The following is a 12,276-nucleotide window of genomic DNA, read 5'->3' on the forward strand; positions in this document are numbered from 1 at the left end:
GAAGTCTACATTCTAATGGGGGGAGACATGCACATAACTAGGTACATGACATTAAATAGCTGTGTGACTGAACCTCTGTTAACTTCAGTTTCCTCAACTATCAGATGGAGATAATAACAGCACTTACCTCCCAGAGTGGTTGTGAGTATCAAACAAATGAATATCTATACAGCATTGTGATGGTCAAAACTATACTTCAGAAAAATCACGTTGGCAAGTGAGTGGGGGATTAGTTGGAGTGGAGAGAGATTTGAGGCAGGGAGACCAGGTGAATGCTATTACAGGCATCTAGGTGAGAGGTGATTCCAGTTCTCAATGAGGGGGAATGGTCCCCCATGAGGGGAGGTGGGACTGCAAGGTCTTGCAGGTAGGCACAGTCATTTTTGTATTTTCAGTGCCTAGCACATAAAAGATGTTTAAATACTTCTTAATAAGCTAGATTAAGCTCTAGGAAACTTCTGCATTGAGGTGTAATGTAAAATTAGAATTAAGGGGTTGCCCCACAATTGGAGAATGGCTGAATAAGTTGTGTTATGTGATTATGACAGAATAGTATTGTGCTATAAGAAATTAACAGGATGCTGTCAGAAAAACCTGGAAAGATTTTACATGAGCTGATGCAAAGCAAAATGTACTGTGTACAAAATAACGACAATATTGCTTTACATATTGGCCACTCTCCTGAAAAGGTCTTTTCAGATTTAATATCTATAAATTTATTTATTTCACTCTGAAAATTCATTTTAATGTAGAAGTCAAGCTTGATTTGTTTTATATTCTGATTTTCATATGCAAAATGTTTTACACTGAAGCAGGCTTTAATTTCTTTCTATTTTTTTTTATTACATTTTAAGTTTTGAACTGTCTCCCTCCCTCCCCTATCTGCAAAAGAGAAGGCCACCTTTTGATGCAAATTTATAAATCTATGTAAAACCATACTATGTATAGTTTTATTTATCAGTTTTTTCTCTCAAGGTGGATAGCGTCTTCCTTCATCGGTCTTTTTAGTTAATTCGAGTATTTATAGTACTCAAAAGCACTTGGTTGTTTACAATTATTCTTCAGACTGTTACCGCATGCAACATTCTCTTGGTTCTGCCTCACTTTACTTTTTTGTGAAATCATACAAGTCTTTTAATTTTTTTTCTAAAATCAGTCAGCTCATCATTTCTTACAGCACAGTAGTATTCCATCACAATCATATACCACAACTTATTTAGCCATTCCCTACTTGATGAGCATTCCCTCAATTTCCAGTTCTTTGCCATTACAAAGAGAATTGCTATAAATATTTTACTTCTTTCTCCATTACCTAGGGAAATAGACCCAGTAGTGATATGGCTAGGTCAAAGTGTATAGATAGTTTAATAACTCTTTGTGCATGATTTCATATTGCTCTACAAAATGGCTTGATCAATTCAAAGTTCTATCAATGGTGTATTACTGTCCCAATTTTTCCATCTCCCCTTAACATTTGTCACTTTCCCCTCCTGTTAGTTTAGTCAATCTGATAGGTGTGAGATATCTCAAAAGTTGTTTTAATTTGCATTATTTTAATCCATAATGCTTTAGAACATTTTTTTCATATAATTTTGACTTCATCAAAAAACTGGAAGCAGTGTTTTAATATAAAAGTAGAACATCATAACAGGAGAGTTTACTTTTACAATAGATAGGTTGGGAGACTTGACAAATATTCCAACAAGGTTGCCATTGTTCAGACTGTTTTGGACATTCTTCTAGAATTTCCCTCCCTAATATACTGACTACATAGTAAAATTAGGCCTTTGTAAAAATTTTTTTAAAGCACTTGGGGTTAAGTAACTTGCTCAAGGTTACATGGCCAGTTATTTTGTGTGGGTGCCAAGTATCTCAGGCTGGAACCAATCCCGGGTCTCCTGACTCCGGGGCCGGCGCTCTTACTCACTGCCACCTGGCCGTCCCTGCTTTTTTTATTTTTAAGCCACAAATGGCATTACTTAATTTGATGCTCCTTATTCACCAGCCTTTCTTTTAACCTTAGACAGTTGTCAAGAAATACAGCCTTAAGAAGGATAAAAGATTTCCACCATTAAAGTTAGTTAAGAAACACTTGCCTCAAGCTCATGAAAAGTTCTGTAATAGTCAACCTATTATTCTGTACCTTCTACAACTGTAGAACAGCACAGTGAAAATTAATGTTTTGAATGATATCCCTGGAGCATTGCAGGATCCTAATAAGTTATTAAAGAGAAATATTAAGTGTATAGTATTTGGAAAGCAACTTAAAGTCAAGAAAATGTTTTAATTAAACTTAAAGTTGAGAAAAGGTACTGGGGTTTAATCTTGAACAAGTCCCAAAATTCAGTTATATTGAATTCCACTTTTCCTTAGCATTCCATTTATTAGGGTTTCACATTTTTTTATATCCTCATTTTTTCTCTGTCTCTCACATGTACCCTATTGTTTTCATATGTTTTATGTGACAATTTGTTTATTTACAGGTGTGATTTTACAACGTAATGGACTTTCATTAGATTTATCCTCTAAAAAAAACAGTGAGAAGATAGAGAAGATATATAAAGAAAAGGAGTGTATCTCTTTAAAAGAAATAAATCAAATTGTAAGTATTTAAAATTGAATTAACAGAAAAGCTTATAGTCTTGCTTTTTTATCTGTAATAAGAACAAAAACTTTTTAATCTTTTGAGGTACTCAACTATAACCTGAGCACTGTTCTGTATATAGTGAATATAACAATTATTTGAATCAATATTTTGAAATCCAACTGTCCTGTCAAATCATAGAGTCTTAGAGTTGGCACCTCAGTAGAAAATCTTTTTTAATACACTAAGCTTTCAGGCCCAAAGAGATAAGAGAAATAGGAAAAGGATCCATATGTATAAACATACTTATAATAAGCTCTTTTATAGAGGCAAAGCCCTGAAAGCTTATGAGATAATGCCCATGAGTAGGGAAATGGCAGAACACATTATGGTACAGGAATATAATGGAATATTGGTAAGTATTGCTGTAAGAAATGAGTAAAGGGACATTTTCAGAGAAACCTAGGAATACTTATATGAACTGATACGGAATGAAATGAAGGATGCTAGGAGAGCAATTTATCCGATGACAACATTATAAGCAATTTTGAAAGACATAAGAACTCAGATCAGTATAGTATCCAGTGGTGATTTCAAAGGACCCATGTATGCAATCCACCACTTGACATGAGGTACCAGACTCAAAGTGCAGAATTAGACATACAATACCTTCAATAAATTGTCATTCAACCTCTGCTTGAAAACCTTCCATGACTTAGAAGGCCAGTACTCTCTGAAAGAGCCTACTCTATTTTGGATCAGTTATTATCGTTAGGAAATTTTGATTTTTATCTAGCCAAAATCAGACACCTTTAGAGGTCTTCAACTTAACAACCCTAATCCTGTATTCTGTCATCAGAGTAAGTCAAATCCCTTTTCCAATATGATAGCCATTCAGATACTTGAAGGCAGCTGCTATGAAGTAACCCCTAAGTCTTCTATTCTCCAAGCCAGATGTTCTTGGTTCCTTCAAATTATTTTTCTGTGGCAGAGTCTATGAACATGGTTTTTAAAAATATTTATTTATTTTTGCTTTTTGGAGGGCAGTTGGGGTTAAGTGACTTGCCCAAGGTCACATGGCTAGTAAGTGTTAAGTATCTCAGGCTGAACTTGAACTCAGGTCCTCCTGACTTCAGGGTCAGTGCTCTATTCACTGCTCCACCTAGCCACCCCTATGAACATGTTTGTTTGTTTTTTTAAAAGCAATCGGGGTTAAGTAACTTGCTCAAGGTTACACGGCCAGTTATTTCTGGGTGTGGTGCTGAGTATCTGAGCCCAGATTGATCCAGGTCATCCTGACACTGGAGCCGGTGCTCTTACTCGCTGAGCCACCTGGCCACCCCTAAGCAATTGGGGTTAAGTAACTTGCTCAAGGTTACACGGCCAGGTGTTTCTGGGTGGGTGCTAAGTGTCTGAGCCCGGGATTTGATCTCCAGGTCTTCTCAACACTGGAGCCGGTGCTCTTGCTCGCTGTGCTACCTGGCCGCCCCAATGAACATGTTTTTTTGAAAATACTTTAATAACCATATTTGAACATAACTGGTTTTCTTTGTAATCTTGTGTATTTTATTTTTTGCATTTAAAAGTATTATTTCAAGAATGAGGCCATAGGCCTAACTAGATTGGAAAAGGGGGGGCAATCCAAGATCTAAAAAAGACTCCTTATCATCATAGTTGCCTTCTTGGACAGTATTTCTCTATTGATGTTATGACTACTGTAGCTTTTTTTTTTTTTACTTCTATGTCAGTGGATTTTTTCCTCCACTTTATAGTGTTTTATTTTTTTCATTACATGTAAAGAGAGTTTTCCACATTCGCTTTTGTAAGATTTTGAGTTCCATATTTTTTCTCCTTCTCTCGCAACCCTTACCCAATCTCAAGATGGCAAGCAATCTGATACAGGCATTATGTGTACAATCATATTAAACATATTTCCACGTTAGTCATATTGTGAAAGAACAATCAGAACAAAAGGGAAAAACCATGAGAAAGAAAGAAAAGGACTCCATAGTTCTTTATCTGGATGTGGATAGCACTTTCTGTCACGAATTTTTTGGAATTGGCTTAGATCATTGTATTGCTGAGAAGAGCTAAGTCTGTCAGTCAGTCATTGCACATTGTGGCTGTTACTGTATACGATAGTGTTCTCCTGGTTCTGCTCACTTCACTCACCATTGGTTTATGTAAATCTTTCCAGGTTTTTCTGAAATTTGCCTTTGCAGTAGATTAAAAAAAAATCATAATTGTGGGGTGGGAATTTATTCCTGTCCAAGTCTGTCTTACCAGATTTTCTTTGGTCTAGCCTGTGAAGATGTTTTCTAATCCTGACTCTTTTATCTGTTGTCTTAGCTGTTAATCTCAGGTTTGTGCCATCTGTAAATTTCTTAAGTAGGTCATTAGTACAGTTATCTACTTCTTTGACAAAACTGTTGGAAGAGCAAAAGGCCAAGCACAGATCTCTGCACCTGTGCAGAATTTGATTTGGGCAAGCTTTGTAACCTCCTTGAACCTGAGTTTCATAATTTATAAAGTGATGGGGTTAAGACTAGATGACTTGCTAAGTGTTAATGTAATTCTGAATCTGCATAACTATAATAGCATCCTGTTAGGTATGTGGCCCTAGATAGAGCACTGGGCTTGAAGTCAAGAAGTCTTCAGTTCAAATCCTGTCTCAGCTATGTACTAGTTGTGTGGACCTGGACAAGTCACCTAACCTCAAAATGGGGGAAATAATGGTACCTACCTCCTGAGATTGTCATGAGGATCAAATGAGATATTTGTAAAATGCCTAGCACATAATGTGTGGCACAAAGGAAGCACTTGATAAGGGCTTTCTTTTCCCTTCCTCTTCCCTCTCCACATCTCTGGATTTTATTTTCAAGAATAACAGAGGAAACTTTACATAGTGTTGCCCTAAAATCCAGGTATGCTGTGTCTAAGGAAATTCCTCTGATTTCCACGTCTCATGACCTTGTCCAGGAGAGAATGAAGTTAGTTTGTGTGCATGATCAGTTCTGGATAATACTGTACTGCATGTTAATAAGCACAGTTTCCTCTACATGCCCACAAACGGTCTCTTTTAATAACATATTCCAGAATTTTGCCATGAATCAAAGGTAGTCTCTGCATTCAGTAATTGGAAGACTCTAAACGCAAACTTTTTTTTAATCAAGACTCTTCTCTTTCTTAATCACTACATTTTTCCCCCACAGAGAACTGACAATAGCTTTGTTATTACATTTACTAGTTAATTTTAATAAAAGTTTTATTGATTTTTTAATAATATAATTGTGGTTTCCTAATGGATACTAACAATGTTCCTTTGACCCAGCAGAACTCTTTCCCATAAGAAAGAGTTATCGTAGGTGTCCCAAAAATCTTAATGAAGTTTTAAGCTTTAATAGCAAGACATAGCAACTCTTTATAGTAGCAAAAAATTAGAAACTAAGTGGGTGCCCATTAGTCAAGGGATGGCTGTAGTGTGATATATGAACATAAGGGAATATTATTGCTGTGTGGCAACTTTAATAGCTCAAAATGGCCAGCAAGATGTTTGGGATCCCCTGTATTTAAACAAAAATAACTAATAAATTGGCCATGCCTGATAACATGATGTATTCCATACATATAGTGTGTCCATTGAAAGGATAAAGTGTTTCACTTTCATTCTTCCAGAGTGAAGATTAATGAGTACATTGCTCAGAGTTCTGTACTATGCCAGTGTTTCCCTGTAGGTAATTGTGGTCACTGTGTGACCTGTTCTCTTGATTCTGTTTATTTCACTCTATATCTATACGTATAGGTCTTTCTAAATTCTCTGAATCCTTCGTAGTCATCATTTCTTAGGGTGCAATAACATGCTCTTATGTTCATATACTTCGATTCAGCCTTTCCACAAATGATGGGCAACCACTTAGTTTCTAGTTTTTTTGCTACTATAAAAAGTGATGTTTTAAAATTTTTTCTATGTGCCAAATTTTAGCACCATCACATAGCTCTACATATAATTTTCTATTTTTGGAATAGTAATATAATCCTAAATTTTAAAATGTTCCAGTGAATCCAGATGCAGGAAGTGAAATTCCCAGTAATGCCAGAATCATAGGAATGTTAATATCCCCAAAATTAGCCTTTTACCAACTAAAATTATTTTTTGCTTTGCAATTTGGCGATATCTGGAATTTGCTTCTCTTTACCACTCCAGCCCATCCTACCCACTACTGTCAAAGTAATTTTAATTTTCCTTGAGCACAGATCTTCTGGACCACGTGACTTCCCTACTCAACCAACTACAGCATTTTTCTGGTACCCCAAGATCAAATACAAGCTCCTCTATTAAGCTTTTTAAAACCATCACAACCTGGCCCTAACCTCCTTTCTTGCTTCACTGGACATTATTCCCCTCATGCACTCTACAGGACAGTCAGATTGGTCTTTCTATTCCTCACAAGGATGCTCCATCTCCTGTTGTAATGCCTTTGCATTGGCCAGCCTACATGTTGAGAACCCCCTTTTTTCCTTACCTCTTCTTCACATAGTCTCTTTTCCATTTCGATACAACTCAGATCCCCTCTTCTGTGGGAAGCCTCTCCTAGTTGTTCGAACTGCTAGAGCCTTTCCAACAAACTACCTTGTGTTTAGCTACTTTTTATTTTGTTTATTCCATTTTTCTATTTATTTGCTTTCTATTAATATTTCTATTTGTTTACAATATTATTTATTCAATTTAACTTAAATATTAGACATATTTCTATATGTACTTATCTTCCCTATTAGAATGTAAGCTGTTAATAGGAACTCTTTCATTCTTTTTACATATATATCTAGCACCTACCACAGTGCCTGGCTGTTGGAGGCCCTTAAGGAATACTTGCTGATTGATTAATTGAATCTAAGGTGGAACATCATTTCTTCTACTCATACTTGAGCAACCAGTTCCTTCTGGTCTGAATTAGATACTAATTAGTTGTATCCTTCCTTTCTCTTTCTACCTTTTGAAAGGTCAGCAAGGTAATATAGGGGATAGAGTGCCACGTCTGCGGCTAGTCAATGTCTGAAATCAGGTTTGAACTTAAAGGAGTCCTCCTGACTGCAGGCTTGATACTCATATTGTTTCTTTCTATCCTCTTTCCATAACTTCATCAGCTTCTATAAATTTAATTGTCACCTCTATGTTGATGACTTCCCAGTCTTTGATCCCAGTTGTGGTCTCTCCCCCCATCTCCAGTCCTACATCGGACATTATCAACTGGATGTCATAGGCAGCATAAATTAAATATGATGAAAATAGAATTCCTGAGGGCAGAGCCAAGATGGCGGAGGAAAGGAAAGAACTTAGCTGAGCTCTCCCAATTTTACCTCCAAATTACTTTAAATAATTCCTCAAAATGAATTGTGGAGCAACAGAACCCACAAAAGGACAGGGTGAAATAATTCTCCAGCCCAAGATAACTTAGAAGAATTGTAGAAAAGGGCTTTCTCACTTGAGTGAAAGGGGAGTGCAGGCCGGCACAGGTAGGGCTGAGGTAAGCCAGCAGGAGGCCTCTAGCCCCAGTGCAGATCAGCAACCAACCAAGGGCCTGAAGTCCTGACTCAGGAAAATGAGAAAAAAATGAAAAAACCCTGAAAACTACTACTTTGACAAGGAAGATCAAAACCTCAAAAGAGAAATATGAATTGGTCTCAGGCTCAAAAAACCTCCTGAAAGAGCTCAAAAGGATTTTAAAAATCAGAGAGATAGAAGAAAAATTGGGAGAAGAAATGAGAGTTATGCAAGAAAATCATGAAAAAATTCAGCAGTCGGTAAAAGAAGCACAAAATGGAAATAAGATGTACAAAGATCCACCGAAGAAAACAACTTCTTAGAAAGTACAATTGGCCAAATGGAGGTACAAAAGCTAACTGAAAATAATAATTCCTTGAAAATTAGAATTGGGCAAGTGGAAGCTAGTGACTCTGTCAGAGATCACTAGTCAATCTAACAAAATCAAAAGGATGGAAAAAAATAGAAGAAAATGTAGAATACCTCATTGGAAAAACAACTGACCTGAAAAACAAATCCAGAACAGATAATTTAAAAATTATTGGACTACTTGAAAGCCATGTAATATAAACAAAAAAGAGCCCATTAATTTTTAATTAATAAATTTTTAGGGAAAAATGGTCTGATATCCTAGAACCAGAGGGTAAAATAGTAATTGAAAGAATCTACCAATCACCTCCTGAAAAGAGATCCCAAAATGAAAACTCCCAGGAATGATATAGCCAATTTACAGAACTCTCAGGTCAAGAAGAAAATAATGCAAGCAACTGAAAAGAAACAATTCAGAAATTGAGGAGTTGCAGTCAGGATTATACCGTGTTTCCCCGATAATAAGACACTGTCTTATTAATTTTTTTGGACAGAAAAACACCAGAGGGCTTATTTTCAGGGGAGGGCTTATTTTAGTGAACATTGACAGCAATTTTAATAAACAGGTAAATGTGAACAAAAAAATGTACCTTTATTCAATAATGAATTCAATAAAGAACAGGATGACGCACTCACTGCTGCAGCTCTGATTGGATGCAGCTCGGGAGCGCGGCATGCGTTTCACCGGGGGGAGGGAGGGGCGGGGGATGGTGCATACAGAGGGTACCATAATGTAGCGTGTAGCGCAGGGGATCACCTTCACTACAGTAGCAATCTCAATAGGGCTTATTTTCGGGGGAGGGCTTATTTTAGAGGAATCTTACACAGTAAGGGGAGGGCTTATTTTCGGGATAGGTCTTATTATCGGGGAAACACGGTACAGGATTTAGTAGCTTCCACATTAAAGGATTGGAGGGCTAGGAACTGGATATTTTAGAAGGCAAAGGAGCTTGGATTACAACCAAGAATCAACTACCCAGTAAAAATTGAGCATAGTCTTTCAGGGGGAAAAAATGGACATTCAATAAAATAGGTGCCTTTCAAACATTCCTGATGGAAAGACCAGGGCTGAATAGCAAATTTGGCTTTCAAATAAATACAAGACTCAAGAGAATCATAAAAAGGTAAGCAGGAAAGAAAAAAAGTTATTCATTTAAGGTTAAGCTGTTTACATCCCTATATGGCAAGATGATACTTGTAAACTCTTAAGAACTGTGTCTCTATTAGGGTAGTTAGAAGGAGTATGCATAGACATGCAGGTATAAATTAACTTTGATGTGATGATATTAAAAAAAAAAAGAAGTGAGAAAGAAGATTCCAGTGGGAGAAGAGGGAAGAGAAAAGTACAATGGGGTAAATTATATCACATAAAGAGTCCTGAAAGACCTATTACAGTAGAGGGAAAGAAGGGAGAGGGTGAACATTGCTTGAACCTTACTGTCATTGGAATTGGCTCAGAGAGGGAATAACATACACACTCAGTTGGGTATAGAAATCTATTTTACCTTGTAGGGAAGTAGGAAGGGAGACAGACAAGGGTGGGGGGGGATGACAGATAGAAGGGAGTGTATATTGAGGGAAATGGTCAGAAGCAAAGCACTAGTGAGGAGGGACAGGGTGAGAGGGGAAAGAGAGAGGGAAGTATAAATGGGATGGAGAGAAATACATGGTAATCCTAACTGAATGAATTCACCCATAAAACAGAAACGGATAGCTGAGTGGATTAAAAATCACAATCCTGCAATATATAAGAATCACATTTGGTGAAGAGAGACACAGAGTAAAGGAGCAGCATATATTATTCTTCAGCTGAAGTAAAGAAAAAAAGTAGGGGTAGCAATCATGATTTTAGAAAAAGTAAAAGCAAAAATAGTTATAATTAAAAGAGACAAGGAAGGAAATTACATCTTGCTCAAATTTAGCATAGACAGTGAAATAATTTCAGTACTAACCATCCAAAATTTCTAAAAAAAGAAGTCAAACCTTGCAATCAAATGTAAAAAGGAAGAAATATCAAATGCAACCTTACCAGATCATGATGCAATAAAAATTAGGGCCATGGAAAGGTAGGTGAAAATTAAAAACTAGATAATCTAATCCTAAAGAATAAGTGGGTCAAAGAACAAGATCATAGGAAAAAAAATTAGTGATTTCATTAAAGAGAATGACAAAAGTGAGACAACATACCAAAATGTATGGAATGTAGCCAAAGCAATACTTGGGGAAGATTTATTTCTCCAAACTCTTGCATCAATAAAATAGAGAAAGAGCAGAGCAATGAAGTGGACATATAATCAAAACTAGAAAAAGAATAAATTAAAAATCCCCAATTAAGCACCAAATTAGAAAACCTGAAAACCAAGGGTGAGATGAATAAAATTGAAAGTAAGACTCTTGAGCTAATAAATAAAAGTAGGAGCTGTTTTTTGGGGAAAAAAAAGATAAACTATTGGTCAGTTTGATTTTTTAAAAATAAAATATCAAATTACTAGAATCAAAAATGGAAAGGGTGAATTTACCACCCATGAAGAAGAAATTAGAGATAACTATAATTAAAGATCAAAATGGTTCATATTTAAACATAAAGGGTGATACCATAAGCAGATTAGGAGAGCAAGGAATAATTTACCTTTCAGATCTATGGAGAAGGGAAGAATTTATAACCAAGCAAGAGGTAGAGAGCATTACTAGAGGTAAAATAGACAATTTTGATTACATTAAGTTAAAAGCATTTTGCACAAAGAAAACCAATGTAACCAAAATTAGAAGGAAAGCAGAAAGCTGAAACATTTTTTATATAAATTCTAATAAAGGTCTCATTTCTCAAATATATAGAGAAGTGATTAAAATTTAGAAGAATACAAGTCATTCCCCAATTGATAAGTAGTCAAAGGATATGAACATGCAGTTTTCAGACGAAGAAATCAAAGCTATCTATAATCATGTTAAAAAAATGTTCTGAATCACTATTGATTAAACAAATGCAAATTTAAAAAATTCTGAAGTACCACCTCACACCTATCAGATTGGCTATGATGACAGTAAAGGAAAATATTAAATGTTGGAGGGGATATGGAAAAATTGAAATACTAATACACTGTTAGTGGAATTGTGAACTGGAGAGCAATTTGGAATTATGCCAAAAGGGCTATAAAATTGTACATTTAAAAGGGAGAAAGGACATTTTTGTACAAAAATATTTATAGCAGCTTTTTTTTTTTGTGATGTGAAGAATTAGAAATTGAGAGGATGCCCATCAGTTGGGGAATAGCTGAACAAGTTGTGGTATATGAGTAATGGAATACTCTTGTGCTATGCGAAAGGATGAGCAGGTGAGTTTCAGAAAAACTTATATGAGCTGATACAAAATGAAGTAAGCAGAACTAGGAGAACATTGTATATAGTAATAGCAATACTATATGATGATCAGCTGTGGATGACTTGGGTATTCTTAGCAATAGAATGATCCAAGACAATTCCAAAGAGCCATGATGAAAAATGCTCTCCATCTCCAGAGAAAGAAATGGTGGAGTCTGAATACAGATTGAAGAATACTATTTTTCATCTTCTGTATTTTTTCATGTGTCTTCTTTCACAACACAACTAATAGTGTGATGTTTTGCAGGATTGAACATGGATAACCTATATCAAGTTGCTTACTATTTCATGGAGAGAGGAGCTGAGGAAGGGAGAGAGAAAATTTGGAAATCAAAATTAAAAAAAAAAAGAATGTTAATTGTCTTTACATGTAACTGGGAAAAATAAAATTGTTTTTTAAAAA

The 12,276-nt window shown here is 35.9% G+C and overlaps 1 protein-coding gene across 1 annotated transcript in view; it reads left to right on the forward strand.

Moving 5' to 3' along the window:
• Positions 1-12,276, forward strand: part of TDRD12 (tudor domain containing 12) — a 71,999-nt gene that overhangs the window by 21,094 nt on the left and 38,629 nt on the right. The window contains exon 9 of the mRNA XM_069082613.1: positions 2,484-2,602. Within this exon, the coding sequence (XP_068938714.1) occupies positions 2,484-2,602 (119 nt within the window). The remainder of the gene's footprint in view (positions 1-2,483; positions 2,603-12,276) is intronic.

Source organism: Petaurus breviceps, unplaced genomic scaffold (genome assembly GCF_028583685.1).
Source record: "Petaurus breviceps papuanus isolate PSGF00001 unplaced genomic scaffold, PetGlider_PUasm1.0 171, whole genome shotgun sequence".
Lineage (NCBI taxonomy): Eukaryota > Metazoa > Chordata > Mammalia > Diprotodontia > Petauridae > Petaurus > Petaurus breviceps.